The 21,486-nt window shown below is 53.2% G+C and overlaps 2 protein-coding genes across 6 annotated transcripts in view; one reads left to right on the top strand and one right to left on the bottom strand.

Annotated features, from left to right (window-relative positions):
* The first annotated feature begins 6,936 nt into the window (after positions 1-6,936).
* Positions 6,937-8,283, top strand: Gjd3 (gap junction protein delta 3). The gene has a single exon (XM_052194936.1). It carries the CDS (start codon positions 6,993-6,995, stop codon positions 7,827-7,829), a length of 837 nt encoding a protein of 278 aa, XP_052050896.1. The 5' UTR covers positions 6,937-6,992; the 3' UTR covers positions 7,830-8,283.
* A 7,256-nt stretch (positions 8,284-15,539) lies between these two features.
* Positions 15,540-21,486, bottom strand: part of Rara (retinoic acid receptor alpha) — a 46,697-nt gene continuing 40,750 nt past the window's right edge. For all 5 annotated transcript variants that reach the window (XM_052194932.1, XM_052194931.1, XM_052194933.1 and 2 more), the window contains 6 exons: positions 21,244-21,385; positions 19,216-19,376; positions 18,878-19,054; positions 17,802-18,006; positions 17,162-17,320; positions 15,540-16,267 (listed from right to left, as the gene is read on the bottom strand). In XM_052194932.1, the coding sequence (XP_052050892.1) occupies positions 16,050-16,267; positions 17,162-17,320; positions 17,802-18,006; positions 18,878-19,054; positions 19,216-19,376; positions 21,244-21,385 (1,062 nt within the window). In that variant the 3' untranslated portion in view covers positions 15,540-16,049. The remainder of the gene's footprint in view (positions 16,268-17,161; positions 17,321-17,801; positions 18,007-18,877; positions 19,055-19,215; positions 19,377-21,243; positions 21,386-21,486) is intronic.

Raw genomic sequence — 21,486 nt, forward strand, 5'->3', positions numbered from 1 at the left:
GAGGCAGGTGGGTCTCTGAATTTGAGGCCAGCCTGGCCTACATAGCAAGTACCAGGAGATGTCTGTGTGTATGTTTGTATATACGTGTATATATGTGTGTGTGTGTGTGTGTGTATATTTGTATTCATACATATATATAAAGAAACAAGCATAATAATGAATTCAACGCCTTTAAAATAAAATAAAAAATGTTAAATAAGCTGGGCAGTGGTGGCGCATGCCTCTAATCCCAGCACTCTAGGTGGTAGAGGCAGGTGGATTTCTGAGTTCGAGGCCAGCCTGGTCTACAGAGTGAGTTCCAGGACAGCCAGGGCTACACAGAGAAACCCTGTCCCAAAAAAACCAAATCCAAAAAACCAATTAAAAATAAAAAGTTAAATAAAATTTAAATTGTACCTATATTGCATATATCAGTAGTCCCTTTTTCAAAACAGACAAAACTTTTCTTTTTATTATTGCTGAGTATTATTCCATTGTACGGGTTTGTTTATCCATTCACCTGTTGATGGATATTTGGATTGTTTCCAGGTTGGGCCTATTATGAGTAAAGCTGTTGTGAACTGTGTAGAATGTATCCATTTCACTTTTTTTTTTTTCTTTCACCATGGGTGGAACTCATGGCCCTGGGGCCTCTGGGGCCTGTGTTTAACTTTATAAACTGGAGAGCTTTCTTTCCAAACACGAGTTTTATTTATACTCCCTCTTACATTTTTCCTCGAAAATACGATGTGTTTCTTTGGTGTAAAATGCCACAGTCACTCACCTCAAGTTTCCCCAATATATCCTCAAATCAGAAGACGTACCAGAAAATGTCGCTTTAGCTGGAGGAAAGGGAGTCTACAGGTGACCTTTCTAGGACCCATCTCAAGCTTGGCCCTTGGATGAAGAACGCAGCCAGGGAAGGTGTGGCTAAGGGCCACTGGGGCCTTGGATTCCAGTGGAGCTGCTTTCAGCCTTGCCTGAATCATCGTCCTCAGCAGGTGCTGCAGAAGACCTCAGGACCACACCAACGACAGGACCTCGAGCCTTGGGTAATGACAGCCAGGGCCAGGCTAGCTGTGTGCAGTCACGTGGCTGCTTGTGTGTACACACAGAGGTGCAGGGGGCTGTTGTTTTGAGACACAGTCTTGCTCTGTAGTCCAGGATAGCCTTAAATTGCCTCCTGTTTCAACATCCAAAGGATAGGGATTACCAGTTTATACTAGCACCTGCTGCCTGTATCTTAAGTTCATAAACACCAGCCATTCTGAGCTTTGGGGAGAGGGACTTTGAAATATGTTGTTTTTTCTCTTTTTCTTTTCTTTCTTTTTTTTTATTTTTTGTTTTTGTTTGTTTTGTTTTTTGTTTTGGTTTGGTTTGGTTTTTTCAAGACAGGGTTTCTCTGTATAGCCCTGGCTGTCCTGGAACTCACTCTGTAGACCAGGCTGTCCTCAAACTCAGAAATCTGCCCGCCTCTGCCTCCCAAGTGCTGGGATTAAAGGCGTGCGCCACCACCACCCAGCATGTTGTTTTTTTCTTTACTTTTTTTTTTTAACGTTTTTACTTTATGAGTATTTGACCTGCATGTATGTATGTATGTACCCCACATATGTACCTAGTGCCTGAGGACAAAAGGCAGCCTTGGCTCCCTGGAACTGGGGTTACAAATGGTTGTAAGCTGCCATTTGGGCGCTGGGAAGCAAACCTTTGACTTCTATAAGCTCACTGAGCTGTCTCCCCAGCCCCAAAGGATGCTTCTTGAAGAGTCATGGCCAAGCTGGGATGTAGGTTACTGGTAGAGTGGTCCCTCAGTATGTACAAGGCTCTAAACTCAATCCCTAATAACAACACACACACACACACACAAAATGCCACTTGATCCTGTAGGAGGACTGTCATGAATTCAAGGCCAGCTCAGGCTCACAAGATGAGCTAGACAAAGTGCCATACACCTTTAATCTCGGCACTTGGAAGGCAGATACAGGAGGAGCTTTTGCTAGTTCGAGCCCAGCCTTGTCTACATGGTGAGTTCTAGCACAGTCAAGGCTGTGTAGAGAGACCTTGTCTCAAAAAGCCAAAGAAGAACATAATAAATTTTTAAAAGATGGAGCTTAGGAAGTGAGAAAGCTCAGCCTGATGGCCTGATCCCAATGCCCGGGACTCACCTGCTGCAAGGACAGAAATAATTCCCAAAAGTCATCCTGTGACTCCCACATGCATGCTGTGGCCTCCCCACCACCTACCACACACATGCATGCACATATGCATGCATATAAACACACACACACACAAATCTATAAACATAAAGACGACGTTTGTAAGAGGGTCAGTCAGCAAGATGTCTCCTCAGGGGATAAAGCACCTGCTACACCAGCCCCCTTACAACCTGAGCTTGGATCCTGAACTCTCCTGAGACACCATGCAGAGCACAGCTTAGGCAATGATGCTTAGCTTGGCGTCATCTGCATGACGGTGCAGCCCTTTGTCCTTTGTGAGGAAGACACTACCCTCTTGGCTAATTAAGTCACTGGTTGGTATTCTTGCTGCTACAGCCAAACCAAATAGTAAAGAATTCCAGAGCCAAAGCGGGTATCCCAGGAGGAGGAGATGGGTTCTCACTGTAAGAACTGCAGCATACAAGAGTAGAGAAGGCTTTGCAGTCATGAGGTGTCCTGGGATGAAGGGGACATAGGCCGTGGAAAAGGGTCAAAGGCTCAGTGTTAGTGGCTTTAAATAAGTGTTTGTTGCAGTTTTCCTCTTAACCCAGCTAGCTCCCAAATGATTACAACTAGATTGTCGCCGGGCAGTGGTGGCATACGCCTGTAATCCCAGCACTCGAGAGGCAGAGGCAGACGGATTTCTGAGTTTGAGGCCAGCCTGGTCTACAGAGTGAGCTCCAGGACAGCCAGGGCTATACAGAGACACCCTGTCTCGAAAAAAAAAAAAAATCCAAAAACCAAACAAACAAACAAAGGACTAGATTGTCATATTTAACAAGCTTTAAGGGCACAACAACTGAGCAGTAGTACTCTATCTTAATCCTCTAAGCTAACAGACTACCTCCTGGTCAGAATCCCAGTGGTACCTGCATTTCAGTTCTGAGCTGGCTCTCTGGGCTCCAGGCGTTTTCTCATGGTGTCTCCTGGACGCTGTCCCCTTGTCCAATCCCCACTTCTTTCTCCTTCCTTCTTCTCCTGGCTGGGAGGAAGTCCAGTCCTATTGGCTGATCAGCTCTTATTGACAAATCAGAGAATAAACGGGGAGCAAAGCTTACACAAGGCTGAAGCAGGACAGACTTAGAATAAACATCACAATGCCATGTCTGGATTGCAACCAGACATGGAGGCAGAGAAATTGGCATTAGAATAATAAAGATTATCTTTACACACTATACAGATAACATTGGCTCCCTAACAGGAGCTATGCAGGTTCAAAGATGGCAGTTTCAGGAGGACCAGAAATGCTGGGGAACTCCCACCCCTTCCCCACCCAAGCCCCGGACCCCACTTGGGAACTGGCCTTTCTGTCCAGGCCTGTACATTTTGCATGGTAATCTCATACCGAATGGGACACTTACTGGACAGAAGGTCAGGGAGAGCAACTGGCAGGGGACTGGGATGCCCTGACCGTGCCACCCTCCCGCTCACTGCTCTTTATCCACCCAACAGATATGTCAGTGTTGCCTGTGGCTCCAAATATTCTAGGTGCTGGGGGTGACATAGAAGGAAGTGCCCAAAGTCCCACCACTAATCTCTAAACTTAGCTGAACTAAACTTACCACTAAACTTAGCTGAAGAGACAAAATATCTAGTGATCAGTACAGAGGAGAAAGGCAGGAAGGGATAGAAAGTAGGAATTAAGTTCAAATACCGCAATACCACTGAGAAGGCCGGGATGATTCCATACAGCCTCGATGTTGTGTTGTTTTTCTGTTTTGGTTTGGTTCGGTTTTTGCTTATTTTCAAAAATGCTGTCACGTGTGTGTTATGGTACTGTTATGAACTTATTAGATATGAACACGTCCACGCCTCTATGTATGTCCACGTGTGACTGAAGCAGGACTATGGCTCCCCATCCAGACTGAGGTGTCTGGGACATAGCTTCTTCAAGCAGGGCCAAGAAGGGTCAATGCCACCAGCTCTGGGTATTGTCAGTGACACCTCCCAGGCTGCCCACTGCTATCTGGGAAGGGGACTGGGTCCTGGAGATAGAGTCTCCTCTGGCATTGGGAGCTAGGTGGGGGACAGGGCAGAGTGACAGTGGCTCTCCATCTACTGTTCCAGCCTAGTCCTCACTGTGACACGTTCCCACTCCCTGCTGAGCCACACAGGGTGGGGTAGGGTGGGCTAGGGTGGGGTAGGGTGGGCTTGGGTTGGGTGGGGTCTTGTGGGCTTTTTCCAGCCTGACGAAGTGAGAGAATGGGCACTGGGACCATTCCTGGGTAGTTAGGAGAGAAGAGATGTGACCCTGAGCCTCCAGAGCTGAGGACAGGGAGCAGACCGCAGCTCTGCCGGAAGTGAGGGTCGGGGGCCGACCTTACTCCACCTCACATCCTGTTTTCAGAATGTGGGGTTCCAGCACGTGCTATTCTGTTGGATTTTATCCAGGGTAGCACCCTCACACCCAGGCCTATTTCTAAGGGAGCCTACAGGAGGATGGAAATGTTCAAGGGCACACCCAAGCTGGAGTTAACCCAAAGTTTTTCCAGGCTGGGCTAGACCCCTGACTGAACCAATCGGTAGAGAACACATTTCCCATTAGGGGACCCACTGTTAACAGACAGAAACCATGCAGGTCTTTGTACTGACTGGGGGAGGAAATACCACCTCGGAGTACAGAGTACAAATGACCTTTCACTTCATAGGAATAAGCACAGCTCACCTCAGTGCTGTGGGACCCTCAGCCCCAGGCAAGACCCAGGGGAGGAGGCCCCGCCCAGGTAAAGAGAGGGACAGAGTTTTCCGTTGAGTGCTGTGAGCGTGAACCCCAGAACCATTCAGGCCAAGTGTGAGTGCACACACGATCTGCCTTTCACTGACTTCACATCTGTGACTCTCTAAGCCTCAGTTTCCCCAGCTGTAAAGAGCGCCCTCCTGCCTGGATTGCTGAAGACTAAATGAGTGGGTGACTGAGCTAGCCAGAAGGAAGGGACAAAAAAAAAATCTCACCAGCAGGGCAGTGGTGGTGCACACCTGTAATCCCAGCACTTGGGAGGCAGAGGCAGGTGGATTTCTGAGTTCGAGGCCAGCCTGGTCTACAGAGTGAGTTCCAGGACAGCCAGGGCTACACAGAGAAACCCTGTCTCAAAAAAAAATCTCAAACTGGGAGTACCTCCTCCTGGCCCACTCAGGTCCCCATGGATTGTCTATCATGGCCTAGCATCTCCCTACACCTAGACTGGTAGATACCACGCCATATTAAAAAACCCTTAGTGGAAGCCTTTCTGACTGCTGTTGACCTTATGAGGTGAACATGGTTTACTCCCTATGGTAAACCTAGACATTGCTGGGAAGGAGAAACCAGAGTCTTGGCTTAACCACAGGAGCCAGCTTCCTCCACATCTTCATGATGACTGCACGGGGTTTTTCCAGGCATTGAGTTTTGGGTTTCTGTAACACAGTTGGGACCTGATCATTAAGATGGACAGGTACATCAGGTGTGGTGGTACATACTTAATGTCTTGGTACTTGGGAGGCTGAGGCAGGAGGATCAATTACTTCAAGGGCAGCTTGGCCTATACTGTAAGGTCCGGGCTGGCTTGAACTACACGGAGAGACTCTGTCTCAGATGGATCTCAGATCTTAGCCCAAATGACTGAAATAGTTCACCCAAGGTCCAATAGTGGCAGAGCCAAAGCCAGAAAAAGCTGTCCGATGTTTGTTGTCCCCTAAAAATCTGAGGTTTCTCGCTGGCCCACAAGACCACCTTCAAAAGAGGGGTCAGTCAGTTGTAGTGGACCTAGTCTTCAGTTAGGGGAGTCTGTCAGGAGAGGGGTCCCATGGTTGGTCTCCCTGGCCTCCTCAATAAAAAAAAAAAAATGTGGCTCTAGTTTGCCTCTGTCCATCGCCAGATGGAGACATGGCTCTGGGATGGGCATGGGGGTAAGGGATGGAAAGAGAGGGCAGGAAGGACCCAGCAAGGGGTGTGGCCCTGGATCTATTCCCAGGGTGGAGCCAGACCACAGGTCACCCTGTCCCTTTAAGAGAAGGGGGAGAGCTAGCCCCTCTCAGCCATACTTGTCCTATCGTCCATCCCAGCCAAATCCAAAAAGGAAAATGAAAGAGGGACCCAGAGGGACAGGTCCCAGCTGTCTCTCAAGGTCCGCCGCTCAGCTCTAAGGCCCAGGTCCCAGGGTAAGTGGGGTTGGGGACATCTAGAGGCCACTAAGGGTCTACAGGGACGTGGTGTAGTCTGTGTGTCTTGGGAGGCTTACAGGAGATGCTTGACAACTGCTACCAGAGAGTAGAGGGGGCTGTTCCGGGGTCTCCTTGGCTGGGGCTGGAGAGGAAGGGCGCGAGATTCTTAAGTTGGGAAAACAGGCTCTGTGTCAGCCTCCAACCCTGAAAGGCGTTCCTGCTGCGAGGTGAGAGAGAAAGGAGACAGGGGGGAGGGGGTGCTCACTTGGCCTGACACTCCCCTTGCTCCCAGGGGTCTCAAATAGAAGGAACGTGGAATTCCAGACTCCAGCAGCCGCCCTTGCTCCTGGAAACCATCCTGGCGCAACCCTGCAGAAGAACCTAGAATCTGGGAGACCTTAGGTCTCCCTAGCAAGCAGGCCCGGGCCAGGGGTGCCGGGGAATCCCTCCTCAGCACCCCTCTATGCCCAGATGAAGGAATCCCATAGCTGAGGATGGGCTATCCTCACACTCAGACATTAACTCATTGAACCCCAGAAAATATCCTTCCCCTGGCGCCCTCCGAGATTAGAGATTGTTAAGGGACAGGGTTTGGGGGAGGGGGTTGTTCAGTCCGTCCCAGCCTGTGACTACCCCCTTTTCCTCGTCCCCAGCGTCATGGGGGAGTGGGCGTTCCTAGGCTCCCTGCTGGACGCTGTGCAGCTGCAGTCGCCGCTCGTGGGTCGTCTCTGGCTGGTGATCATGCTGATCTTCCGCATCCTGGTGCTGGCCACGGTGGGAGGTGCCGTGTTCGAGGACGAGCAGGAGGAGTTCGTGTGCAATACGCTGCAGCCCGGCTGTCGCCAGACCTGCTACGATCGCGCCTTCCCGGTGTCCCACTACCGCTTCTGGCTCTTCCACATCCTGCTGCTGTCGGCGCCGCCGGTGCTGTTCGTCATCTACTCCATGCACCAGGCCAGCAAGGAGGCGGGGGGCGCGCAGCCGGCACCGCCGTGCGCGCGCGGGCGTGCCGAGGCGCCGTGCTCCCCGTGCGCCCAGCGCGCTCGCCGCGCGCGCCGCTGCTACCTGCTGAGCGTGGCTCTGCGCCTGCTCGCCGAGCTGGCCTTCCTGGGCGGCCAGGCGCTGCTCTACGGCTTCCGCGTGGCCCCGCACTACGCGTGCACCGGGCCACCTTGCCCGCACACGGTCGACTGTTTCGTGAGCCGGCCGACCGAGAAGACCGTCTTCGTGGTCTTCTACTTCGCCGTCGGGCTGCTGTCGGCGCTGCTCAGCGTGGCGGAGCTGGGTCACCTGCTCTGGAAGGGTCGCCAGCGCGCCAAGCTGTTCCCGCCGCCGCCGCCGTCGCCCTCTCTGCCTTCGCAACGCGGGGACCCCGACCCCGACCCCTTCGGCCCGCCAGCCTACGCGCACCGTGCACCGGCCGGCGACAGCGAGGGCGGCAGCGGCCACAGCAAAGCGTCATTGGCCACCCTGCGCCAGGACCTGGCCATCTAGCGGCGAGATCGGAGGCTGGATGTCAGCACCCGGGTCCTTGGAGGAAGAAGACTTGGCTTCTGAAAGACTGCATAGGACCCTGCCTGAGCGGAAGATGAGCAGAGGGGACCCCCACCCCCACCCCGTGCAGAAAATACGTAGAAGGGACCCCCGGGGTTTGGGTGGGGTGGGGGTGTCGCACTTCCTAGTGCTAGTTACAGCAGCCGTGTTGAATCAGGGAGGCTCCTCCATGCCGTGAACCCAGCAGAGAGGAAGGATGCCAAGCCCCCCTCCCCACCAGAGTAGGCAAACAGGCAGTGGGTGACCTGACTGTTACACCGGGGACAAAATCAACAGTGATGGCAACATTCCCAGGTCCCCTGCTAATTCAGAGCAGAGTGGTTCTCTGTGGGCTCTCCGTGCACATAAGCACACTGGATACACTCGCATGGGTTGGTTCCTCAAGCACAGTAAACCTCTGTGAGCTGTGTGTGTTTGCATGTGTACATTTGTGAGGGTCCGGACACGCATGCACCCACAAGTATACACCTCCCAAGTGGCAGGAGATACAGACCTGGGTTCATGCCTGTGTGCACAGACATTCACATGTATGTCCTTGAGGGCTCTGTGTGGATGCACGCATGCGCATGCATCTTGTCAGTTCTGTGTACACACCTATACACACACATTCTATGTGTGCATCTGCCATAACTGTCAGTCACAACCAGAGCCCAATGCCAGGGGTAGCCAAGATGGCTTCCTCCCTATTGACCTAACCCAGCCAGCCGCCTGTGAGGGCTTCAGTGTCCCCCACAGGAACAGACAAGGAGTGTCCTGTTCAATCATCTGTGCCCAGTGGCCAGGCAGGGTAACCAAGCCCCACCACCGGGGAGGCAGACTGGGAGTGGGGCTGGACTTGAAACCACCTGTCAGTCACTGCTCCTGTAATCTATAAACATGGTTGAGTCCTCTCCATCCTCAAGGAAAACTGCCCTTCAAAGACAGATGTTAAAAAAAAAAAAAGAGAAGACAGATGTTTCTGGGTCTCCATTCCCTTGCAACTAGCCCTACTCCTAGCCCAGACTGTCAGAGAGGTGCCACATGGCTCTGTCACCCTCCTCTGTCCTCTCACCTGCCTCTCATCACCTGTGTGGCCATTCTGAATACCCTCACCAGGACCAAGTGATAAATCCTGACAGAGAAGGGCTGGCTACCTTCCCCCTCACCTCCCACCACACCCTCCCCACCCCCACACCTCTGGCTCTGTCAGATCTGTTGCCCAGGTTCTGCCTTTAGCTACCGTACCCCCAAACTGCTCATTCAGTCCCTCTGTCCTTTGTGTGCCCATCCCCCACCCTCCTGCAGGGCCTTACTTGACCCTTGGGGGAATTCCCTGCTCTTGGAGTACAACCAGTCATCCCCGGCTTCCTGCACCCTGGGCTCCCCTGGGATGAGCCTCCACCCCCACCTTGCCATCTGTCAAACCAGCCCGAAGTTTCTGTCCCCAGCAAGCATGCCCACTTGCGATGCCAGATTTAGACTTGCTGTCGGGTGCAATCTTACTTTCTGAAGCCCGGCCCCTTCCCCCACCGCCTGCCTTTGTCTTTTGGTCACATTTGAAGAAAACGTGCCTCCAGGCCTGGCTTTCTCTGCCCCACGTTCAGGCATCCCGTGTTCCAGGCGTGTACCATGCATGCGAGCATGACACAGAGTTTTGGGCCCATTCCACGATGCTAAAGCTCATGCCCACGCTCCCAGGGGACACGTCTGTTTCTCTGATGTTGGATCTGCAGCCCGGAGCCCTCCACACAAGCCTACATGTGGATGTCCAGCTGCCTTCCAAAGATAGTCATTCAACAAACATTGGTTCAAGATCACTATCATTCAATACAATTGCACATGAGGTACAATGTAATTTTTTTGTTTGGTTTGATTTTGATTTTTGAGATAGGATCTCTCTACATAGCCCTGGCTGGCTAGGAACTCACTATGTAGACCAGGCTGGCCTCAAATTCAATGAGATCTGACTGCCTCTTGTCTCCCACTGCCAGGATTAAAAGCATGCATGCACCACCACATCCAATTTACAATGTAACTTCCAGTTTTCACTCAACCACATTTAAAAAGCACAAGGAAACAGGCAAGATTAATATAAGTGGTGTCTTTTCTTTAACCTACTTTATCCAAAATAGTTCCATTTGAGCACATCATCAGTGCCTGGAAGGATCACAGAGATATTTCCCTTTCTTTTTTCTCACACAAAGTGTACTTTACACATAAGGTACACGCCAGTTCAAACCAGCCCAGCCTGCACACACAGCTAGTGGCTGCCACGTACGGCACGGATCCAGAAGTCAGACACCTACATCTACAGGTCGGCGCCTCTGTCCTCGTAGAGTTTGCATTCTGTGGGGAAAGACATCAGAAAAGATAAGGGGCGAGGGATGTTTCTGCGGAGGTCACACTCAGGGGACCTGTCACGAAGCAAGCGCTGTTTCCAAGAAAAGCATTCAGGTGGTCAGTGTCAGCCCTGGGGGAGGGGGAGGGGCGAGGGCAAAGCCAACGGAGAGACGAGACTCGTGTGGCTGGAGTTAATCAAACATGGATGAATGTGGTAAGGTGTGGCCAGCAACGTGGACCCAGCCCATCCGGTCATCATCGGTCCACTCCATTCCTGGTCGGCCGTGCCGCGGGACCTCCTCTGTCAGCGGCTGTACCGCCATCTTCATCTTATTTTCTCTAAGATGCAGTCGCCTACACCTCCCCTTTGACTTCCTCGGCAGCATCTCCTATGTCTGCTCTTCTCAGCCTCTGCAGAGGCTGCCCAGGGTCAGCCGCTGCCGTTGCCTAGAGCTGCCCACAACCCCTGCTCCCGCTCTGCGAGCTCCTTTTGGACTTGGTCCTGCCAGCGTAAATGTAAATCTCCCTTCAGGGCTGACTGCTGCTCAGGCCACCCCTGTCCCAGCCTCTGCAACCTTCTCCATATTCACTCACAACCAGATGTGAGCTGCTAACACGTTCTAGCCACAACAAGCCATCTGACTACCCCGTATCCCACACAATTACTGTCCTGAAAGAAGGGGGATCTCCTCCACATAGATTCCCGAGTCTCGATAGGGAGACACTTCTGACTTGGGTCCATTACGAATCTTCTGAGTCCCTCTGTTTGAGGAAAGAAGATGAGTCTTTTGTTGTTGTTGTTGTTGTTTTGGATTTGGGTTTTTCAAGACAGGGTTTCTCTGTGTAGCCCTGGCTGTCCTGGAACTCACTCTGTAGACCAGGCTGGCCTCGAACTCGGAAATCCGCCTGCCTCTGCCTCCCAGAGGAAGAGGAGTCTTAGCACAGCACAGAGCTCGGCTAGGGATGCGTCTGCCTCCACAGGACATTACCTCAGCCTCTGAGGAAGCACTGGGTGTGTCCACAGAGTAGAGGCTGTAGAGGAGCTCAGTTTGGTGGAGTGCTTGCTGAGCAAGAAACCAAACTCGGCCTTGATCCTAGTCCTTGGGAGGCGGAGGCAGGAGGATCCGAAATGCAAGGTCATCCTTGGCTATATAATGAATTCAGGGTCATCCTGGGATACTGGAGACCCTGCCCCAAAACAGAGGGTTGAGTGGGCTGGAGGGAACTATGTGTGGAGGCATGCAACTGTAATCTCAGGAGCTGAGGCAGGAGAATCTCAAATTCCAGGCCCGAGCTACACACACAGCAAGACCAGCAGAGATCAGGAATGTCACTAACCATTGTGACCACCCAGGATAAACTCTCACAGCAAAAAAAGTTATCCCACTCAAAATGTCACCACTAGACCTGGGTCACATAAAGAGACAATTGTCTTAAAAAATAAAAATAAAAATAAAAAAGGTCAGAGGTCAGGACTCCACAGCGGAAACCCTGTCTCAAAAAAGAAAAATCTTGAGAAACTGCTTCACAGCGATAAACTGTGGAACAAGAAAGACAGCTCATGCCCAGCAAGTCACCACAGGGAAGACCCTCCGTCAAGAGGGGCTTTACCAGGCTGGAGAGATGGCTCAGCGGTTAAGAGCACTGACTTCTCTTCCAGAGGACCTGAGTTCAATTCCCAGCAACCACATGGTGGCTCACAACCATCTGTAATGGGATCTGATGCCCTCTTCTGGTGCTCTCTGAAGAGAGCAACCGGTGACATCCTGTTAGCATTTTGTGGAAAGGGACAATGTCAGTCCCAAAGTTTGTTTTTAAAGTCCCAGGGGCTGGAGAGCTGGTGGAGTCTGTGGTAGAGTGTTTGGCCCGTGGGTATAAGAACCTGAGTTCAGATCTTTAGCTTCCACCTCAAAACAATGGGCCTATTGAGGAGAGACTGAAATTCCAGTGCAGGGGGAAGCCTGTGGCTTGCTGGCCAGCTGGTGCAGCCACATTTGTGAATTCCAGGCTCAGTGAGAAACCCTGCCTAAAAGATACCACAGACTCAGGTCAAGCCAGCCATAATGAAGTGGAAAGAGGGGTCACCAGGCCCCACCCCTAGCTGAGCAGCCGCTGGCAGTTGCTAGCTCCTTGGAGAGGGAGTAACTTTTCTTCAGGGATGATCCAGCAGGTGGCCCTGCGCCTACAGGTGGGTGTAGAGGCGGCACCAAGTAGACTCAGTTTTAAATAGGGCACATGGGGCTGAAGAGATGGCTCAGCCTGGTCTACAGAGTGAATTCCAGAACAGCCAGGGCTACACAGAGAAAGCCTGTCTTGAAAAACAAAACAAACAAACAAAAAAAAAAAACCAAAAAAAAAAAAAAAAAAAAAAAAAAGAGAGAACACTGACTGTTCTTCCAAAGGACCAAGGTTCAAATCCCAGCACCCTCATGACAGTTCACAATTATCTGTAATTTCAGTTCTAGGGGATCTGACACCTTCACACAGACATACAAGGAAGCAGAATATTACTGTAAAAGTTTTAAAATATTAAAATAGGGCACAGGAAGTTATAGGGGGCACTGGTGAGGGGACAGAAGTGGGGAAGGGGGATGGAGGTGTATTTGATCAAAATTCAGTATATGCAAGTATAAAACTCAAAAAAACACACAAAATCATCACACAAACTTTCAAAAACATTTTTAAAGATTTATTTTGTGTATATGACTACACTGCAGCTGTCTTCTGAGACACCAGAAGAGGGCATCGGATCCCATTACGAATGGTTGTGAGCCACCATGTGGTTGCTGGGATTTGAACTCAGGACTTTCAGAAGCACAATCAGTGCTCTTAACTGCTGAGCCATCTCTCCAGTCCCTCGGAGTAATTTGCTACACATCTGTGCGCACCTGTATGTGTGTCCACCATGTGAATGTGGAGGTCAGAGGACAACTTGTGGAAGTCGGGTCTCTCCTCACGTGGGTCCTGAGGTGACTCCGGTTGTCAGGTTTGCTGGCAAGCTCCTTTCCTGCTCTTCCCTGTCACCAGCCCTCACACAGCGTTTAGAGTGTCTCATTGGATGTTCACACTGTTAGTCTCCCTCTCTCCAGGTTTTCTCTGTGTAGCCCTGTCTGTCCTGGAACTCACTCTGTAGACCAGGCTGGCCTCGAACCCACAGAGATCCGCCTGCCTCAGCCTCCCTGACTGCTGGGATTAAAGGTTATATGCCGCCACTTCCCATCTTGGGTTTCTTTCCTTAAAGTAACTATTTTTGCTTTTAAAAGATTCCTTTTGCCAGGCAGTGGTGGCGCACGCCTTTAATCCCAGCACTTGGGAGGCAGAGGCAGGCAGATCTCTGAGTTCGAGGCCAGCCTGGTCTACAGAGTGAGTTCCAGGACAGCCAGGGCTACACAGAGAAATCCTGTCTTGAGAAATCAAAAACCAACCAACCAACCAAACAAACAAACAAACAAAAAACAACAAAAAAATTCCTTCCTTTATTTAATGTATGTGAGATACATGTCTGAAGAGATGCTTTCTTCAGACACACCGGATGAGGGTACTGGATTCCATTATAGATGGTTGTAAACCATGACATGGTAGGAACTGAACTCAGGACCTTTGGAAGAGCAGTCGGTACTCTCAACCGCTGAGCCCTCTCTCCAGCCCTAAAGTATTTATTAATGTACCGAAATGCCCTCTTCTCTGTTCCTGCTCTATAATGCTATGTGATTTTTGCTCTTTTAGGGCAAGATTTTACTATGTAGTCTAGGCTAACCTGGAACTTGCTGTCTTACACATCAGGCTGGCCTTGAACTTGCAGTAATTCTACTGCCTATGCCTCCCCCAAGCACATACTGGTTCTTGGAAGCCTGTGTACATTTGATTTCAGTTAAATAACCATGCTAAAAAATTGTTAGTGAAGGCTCCCCTGCGACAGTGTTAAGTGAGCAGCTGCTGCCACCTAGTGGCTGACCTAGAAATGGCTAGAGCCTCCAGGGAAAGAACCGGTTGGTTCAGCTTCTCTTCAAGGACAGAGGGACTCCAAGCACTTTGGGATACATGATGCATCTGGTGTTTCAAAAGTGTTTCCCCAAGGAAGAACCCTGGGTTGAGCAGGGACCCTGAGTGCTGGTCCCCCGCCTGTCACTGTGTGTCACCCTGGGCAAGGAAGGACACTGGTTTCTCTGGGCTGAGATACGAGAGTAAGGAACTGATAGCTCCAGGATTGTGTGAACATCAAGTGTAGCCACTGGTCTGTCACTGGGTAACTTCAAGGCCAGGGGCTCTGAGGCCAAGGCCTGGCTTCCTCTCCGATTGTGGGAAAGGCCATTTCTCCTCCTGCTCCTCTCCTTTCCCACAATCCCCTGCTGTGGGTGAGCCTCCCTGCGCCCAGGTTGAGGGCCCTGCCAGATTGGGTCTATCTCAGCTCTCAGGGTCCCTGAGCTAGACCCCACCAGGGGGCAACTTGGAGAAACACTGGCCGAGCCTTTGGCCCTTAGTGCTTGCACACTGTGACCCAGAGCCTGTAGAAAGCTCTCCATCTTGAGTTCCGGCCCAGACAGGGAGAGAGGGTGGAGGCAGAGAGGCAGAGGCATTATAGAATAAATAGAACTTTATTCTTTCTCCAGTAGATCTCAGTGGAAACCCAGCAGGAACAGGTGCACCAGTGGGCTCCAGGGTGAGACCCCACCCAGGCAGGAGGGCAAGGTAGAGCCTGCTCCCCCAGCCCAGGGGTGTAGGGGAGGGGACCCCCTGGAGTCCCGTCCTGCGGGGCAAGGAGGGGGCTGAGAGGGGTTGGTGGTGGGCTGGGGGAATTGGAGGAACTTAGGCTGTGTGTGTGTGTCGGAGGGCCCCATCGGGTGCTGGTGGCTATGAGGCTGGGGGCTGGGGTAACTTGGACCCCTTAGCCGGCCCCTTCACAGTGGGGCTGGGGCTTGGATGAAGTGAGCTCTGTCGGGCAGTGAGGAGTAACAGCCTTCTCACCCCAGGGGCCCTAGCTTCGCCCTTACCCTGATTATTGGTGGGTAAGGGGACAAGCCAAAAGCCAGGGTGCCTTCCTCTCAGGGATAGCTGCCCAAGATGCCCACACCCAGTGGCTGGGCAGAGGGGGGGAGGGGAAGCTACCTTCCTGCACAGGGTAGGGAAGGCGGCCTTGGAAAGTTAGTTATTTCACAGTATTAGAGAAAACTGAGGAGGAAAGACCGGGGGTGGGGGTGGGGGGGCGGGAGCCTCGGCTGGGACATCAAGGGAGAGGGGAGCCCTTCTGAGCCCTGCCCATCCCCAGGACCCACCCCCTTCAGCTCTAGCTCCGGCTCCCCCAATACACAGCACAAATTCCTTCAGTATAAATGTGCTTAAAATGAAAATTCTTATTAAAAAAAAACAAAACAAAAAAATTAAAATAAAAACAAAACCAGCGAGAATTAATATCTGGGGGTTGGTAGGCAGGATATGTACAGGGGGTCTCCCCCACCCTGGGCACCCTCTGTCACCATCCAAAGCGGGGGGAAGTCCCCGACTGGGGAGTGATGGCTTGAGTTCCGGAGGACAGGGAGCCAGGTCCCGGCGTTTGCTGGTGATGAAGACGTGGCAGGGTGGGTGAGGGCTCAGACCCAGGTCCTCTTGTGGCTCAACGCCTGGCCCCTGATGCCAGCCCAGGCTGCCGGAAGAGGGCAGTCCATCTTGGGTCCAGGCCTCTGTCCACAGAGTCACTGCCTCCTCCCTCCTGTCCCCCCTGGAAGGTCCCCAGTTCTGTCTCTGAGGACAAGCAGGGCCGGGCCGACAGGTCACATGGCCAGCAGGAAGGCAGAGAAAGTCAGGGCAGGGGTGAGGAGGGCTGGTCCACGTGTGTCCAGGCGGTCATGGGGACTGAGTGGCTGGGCTGCTTCTGTGGGAGCTGGGACTGAGGCTGGGGCTACAGCTACCCGGAGGGGGAGCTAGGCCACCCCCGTCTCGTGTTCCGCCCCCCGATTGTCCGCTTAGAGTGTCCAAGCCCTCAGAGTTCTCCAGCATTTCCTGGATGAGTGGTGGCATGGAGCCCGGGATCTCCATCTTCAAGGTGATCACCCGTTCAGCTCCTGTGGGGAAGGAGGTGGGGGTCAGGGTCCCAGCCCAGAAGGGAGGGTCACAGGGCGAGGGGACCAATGCCACCCATGTGGGCATCTGCCATGCACTGCACCTGGCACTCAGTTACTTGACACAGGCCAGCTCTGCTGAGCCCAGTGTGGCCACTGGGTGAAGCATTCTTTCAGGTTTGGCCCAATGTCCAGGCTTATCCTGCAGACCCTTCCAAGCATGATCACCCGCCCTCCACCTGTCCCCTCCACAGGAAACTGAGGCTCAGAGCTGGCAAATGCCCTTTTCACAGACAACACCCACACGGCCTATTATAGAGGCGTGTCTTTTTGTTTTGTTTTGTTTTTTTGGATTTGTTTTTTTCGAGACAGGGTTTCTCTGTGTAGCCCTGGCTGTTCTGGAACTCACTCTGTAGACCAGGCTGGCCTCGAACTCAGAAATCCGCCTGCCTCTGCCTCCCAGAGTGCTGGGATTACAGGCGTGCGCCACCACGGCCCGGCTTAGAGGCGTGTCTTAAGGTACCATGGAAAAGTGACAGCCAGAGAACCTCGGCCTAGACAGATGGGCACATGCCGGGTTCAGATGAGGAAGACCTCATGTAGATACCAAGCCACGAGGCAGGCAGCAAGTTCTAAGCCAGTCCTGGGCGGCCCTTCCTCTAGGTCAGTGGTTCTCACTCCAGTGCTGCAACCCTTTAATACAGTTCCTCGTGTTGTGGTGACATCCCCCACCCCAACCATAAAATTATTCCATTACGACTTCAAATCTCTACTTGCGCTACTATTATGAATCGTCATGAGACTCGCCGTGAAAGAGTCATGTGACCCCAGAGGGATCGGGACCCCTCTGGCTGGAAGCCACCCCACCTCGGGGTGAGGGAGATGAGGCTCACTCACCCTTGGCGCTGATACTCCGAAGGTCCGTGATCTTCATCAGCATCTTGGGGAACATGTGGGGTCGGCTGGGCCTCCGTTTCCGGACGTAGACTTTCAGTGCTTCCAGCAGTGGCTCCTGCAGCATGTCCACCTTGTCTGGCTGCTCCAGGTCCTGTCGGTCTGAGCACAAAGCAGTCCCCTGAGCAGGAGCCCCAGCCCCACCCCCCAGCCCATTCCACCAACCGAGAATACACAGCTGCAGTCCCAGATCTGGCCACTTGGGGGCGTGTCTGCCCAAGCCACAGAGGGCAGAAGGCTGCTCTCCCACACACCTGGCCACAGGGTAAGCCAGGAAGGGTCTCTGAGCTGGTAGGCAAGAACAGAGCTTTATGCTCTAAAACAAGAGTGGAGAGTGGGATGTTCAAAGCTCTTCACAGCAGCTGTGTGTGTAGGGATGGAAACCCTTGGCCCAACACAGGTAGCTCTCCTCATAGAGAGCAGGGAATCCCCAGGGAAGTACCATTAACTGTTAACTGGGTCTTATTCTTGACTCTAGAAGAGTGCTTGTTGCCCGAGACCCTGGCCTTGTGTGCCCAGAGTCCAGACCTGCCCCTGAAGGCCTCTCAGCACGCCTCCCAATAGCCACCTGCGCCTCACCCACCTCCACAGATGAGGCAGATGGCACTGAGCAGTCCAGTCTCAGCATCGTCCATCTCCAGGGGCAGCAGCTGGTTGGCGAAGGCAAAGACCAAGTCGGTGAGGGGACCAAAGCCAGCATTGTGCATCTGAGTCCGGTTCAGGGTCAGGCCATCTGAGAAGGTCATTGTGTCCTGCTCAGGCGTGTACCGCGTGCAGATCCGCAGAATCTGGGGTGCAGAGGGTGGATACAGGTTCAGAGGCTGGAAGCACACCCCCCACCTCCTGCCCCAGCCCCTGGCACACCAGCTCCAACATTCCCAGAGGCCTCTCCCTGGCAAGCAGCCAGAGCGTGGCTGGCTGACAATTTTCTCCAGTGATGGAAAGGTTCTGTCTTGCAGCATCCAAGGCCATAGCCACCGGCCCCATGTGGCTACTGAGTACTCGAGATGTGGCTAATGCAACTGGGGGACTGAACTGAATCTAATTGTAATTAAATTTAAATAGACGCACATATCCACTGCTACTGCTCCAGACCAGCAGATCTAGGCCATGCTGCCTTCCTATAGAGAAATCAGGAGGGAAAGGAGTTTCCAACCAGCAGGAAACAAGGCAGATCTGGTTCTAGGGCTATTCCATTCAGCCTCGACAGTTTATGCCCAACGGCCCGTCCCACATCTGTGTGCCGGGAACCGGGCATGTGATGCCCTCCCCTTCCCCGCAGCCCCTCATGCCTCTAGTTCTCCACCTAGGATGTGTCTTTGAAGGAAGAGGTGGTGGGAGAGATTCCAGGGAATCTGCCTCTTAGCCTTCCTTCACTAGGACAGTTCTTATTACGTCCGGCATCCCGCTCACAACTCAGGCTGCTAAACGCTACAGAACTCCGACTCCAGCACTGTGTCCCAGGAGATGCCACCTTCCCACGTGGGACGCAGCTAAGTGGGCAGGTGCACGCAGGAGAGGAAGGAAGTAGCTGCGTGAGTGGTGGGCATTTGGATTCTGGGAAGGCCTCGGGGTAAGTAGCCGTCCAGCTGGGAACAGAGCCCAGCAGGGTAGGAACGCGGCTGGAGAGCAGGGGCGGACGGACTCTGGGACTCTCACCAGGATGTCGAGGCAGGCAGCCTTGAGGAGGGTGATCTGGTCTGCGATGGTGAGAGTGGTAAAGCCGGGCAGCTGCTTGGCGAACTCGACAGTCTTGATGATGCACTTGGTGGACAGTTCACTGAACTTGTCCCAGAGGTCAATGTCCAGGGAGACGCGCTGTTCTGAGCTGTTGTTCTGGGGGAGGCAGGGAGGGTAAGAGCCTCGGCTACGGCACCCGCTGCAGCCTGGCCGCTGCCTGCCCTCCACCCAGCCTATGCTTCCGGACAGTGGAGGAGGAGACGGGAAGGGTGGTCGAGGTGGCCCTGGGTGTGCGGCGTCCCCACCGGCTGGCATACCGTAGTGTACTTGCCCAGCTGGCAGAGGGCCGGGAAGGTCTCCTGGTGCGCCTTGCGCACCTTTTCGATGAGTTCCCCCACCTCCGGCGTCAGCGTGTAGCTCTCTGAGCACTCGGGCTTGGGCGCCTCTTTCTTCTTTTTGTTTCGATCGTTTCGCACCGCTGTTGGGGGGTGGGGGGGACAGGGGTGGGTTAGAGATTGACTGCTTCCGGCTCAGGGTTGGGCCCAGCCTATGCTGTCTACCACCCAGACAGACAGACAGACATATACACAAAACAGTGCACCACAGAAAACCTCCAGGTCTGTCTGACTCATATCCTAAATGCTATTCCAGGCCCCAAGACGGCAGCTGACGTCACACATGTGCATACATGCCCTTGGCCTCTGAAATGCATCCACCACAGCCCACACTCTAAGAACATGTGCCCAGGTTGGCAGTCACGCAAACTGAGTCCCTGTTTGGTTCCTGCCAGGAATCCTTGGTGTCCCAGAGCTCTGGCAGCAATCTCCCTGGGGGATTCCTAAGATTGGCTCAAAGTAGCTCCCTGGGCAGGCAGGGAATAAGGCTCCCCAACCAGAGAATGGGGGGCCCCTGGCAGAGGAATCTCTTGGCCCATTAGCTGGGGAGCTGACAAATCACCGGGGGGCGCTGAGCCGCACACACCACTCGGCCTTAAAGAAGCGATGGGGTCGTTACCAGCCGATTATCCCAGACACACAATCACTCACAGGGCCTCCATGGCGGCTGCTGACGCGGGAGGAAGGAAGGGTGGGGGTGGGGGTCCAGGGAGGGGACTGGGGGGGGAGCTGGCATAATTTGGAGATCACTCATGTCGATTCTGCAAATTCAATAAAGTGCAGGGGAGAGAAGGGAGAGGGAGAGGCAGAGTGGGGGGATAATTTGGGAAGAGAAAATTGCAGCTGTGACAAGACGTTTATCATTCGGAAGCTTTAATTCTATTGAAATGGCAGCTGCTCAGCTCCGGGGCACAGAGCAGCCGGGAGAGGGAAAGGAGGGAGAGAAAGGGGGAGTTGTTGTGGGAAGGAGAGGGGGTCCCCACCCTCGTCCTGTCCTTCTATAGTTCAAAGAAGGAAGGTGGAGCTAAGGGAGGAGGAAGTGACAGCCCTTTTACCGAAAGGTCTCAGTTCTGCACGTCCCAAGTTGTCACAGACTGTGCAGAGCACTGTCACTACTTCCTGAGTGCAAGACCAGCAAGCACTCTGCGGTCTCTGGTGACAGGAGGCAGCGGGAGATCCAGCTCCCAAATCCTGGCCAGGGTGGCTGGTGCATTAGTCAGAACCATCTTTCTCTGCACCCCTCCCCACAAAGGGCTGGAGGGGGTCTCGCAGCCCCCTCCCCCACCTCGTCCCCCAAGGCTCAGGCTCCATGGCAACGGCCACGCAGACAAGGAGGCGTCTGTCAGCGTCATTTATCTCTGACATCATCAATCACTGGTCACCACGGCAACACCCATGATTCAACACAAGAGGGTCTCCCCGTCCAGCCCTCCCTCTGCCCCTCCCTCTGTCAGGGCCTCAGCTGAGCCCAAACTGGAAACCCCTTTTCCTCTGGGATCTGAGAAGCCTAGTTCTCTTCCAACTCCGGATTCCAGGCTTATCCAGACAATGGCTTCAGGGGTCCTATGTCAGTCCCCCTATACATACAGACCAACTTTGCACCCTCTGGAGTTCAGGTCCCTCCCCTAACATATAGGGGGAACAGGGATAAGCTACTGGGCCACACCCCAAAGCCAAGCAAAACCCCGAAGCAAGCTATCCTGGGGGCAGATACCTATACACAAGCACACAACCACCGTGCTAACGGGGTGTGCATTCTGGGCTTAAACACTAAGCAACACACAGCCCGCCAGACTCACAGACTCATGGTGCTACCTACAAAGCATCCTTAGCGAGACGCTTGCCCGCCTGCTGGGGTACACATGTTCCCGCATGTACACACAGGCACACACAGCACCCTGCACGCCCCACCCAAGGCAGGGCCTGGCCCCTGGCCCTGCTGACACTCACACTCCTTCGACATGCCCACTTCGAAGCACTTCTGCAGCCGGCAGTACTGGCACCGGTTCCGGGTCACCTTGTTGATGATGCAGTTCTTGTCCCGGTGACACGTATATACCATGTTCTTTTGGATACTTCGTCGGAAGAAGCCCTGGGTATGGGAGAAGGAGTCAGGTGATCCATGCCCACAGCCAGAGCAGCCTAGCAGCTAACCCTAAGCTTTTGCTATGGCCAATGTAAGGAAGGCAGAAA

This window comes from Apodemus sylvaticus, chromosome 10 (genome assembly GCF_947179515.1).
Source record: "Apodemus sylvaticus chromosome 10, mApoSyl1.1, whole genome shotgun sequence".
Taxonomy (NCBI): domain Eukaryota; kingdom Metazoa; phylum Chordata; class Mammalia; order Rodentia; family Muridae; genus Apodemus; species Apodemus sylvaticus.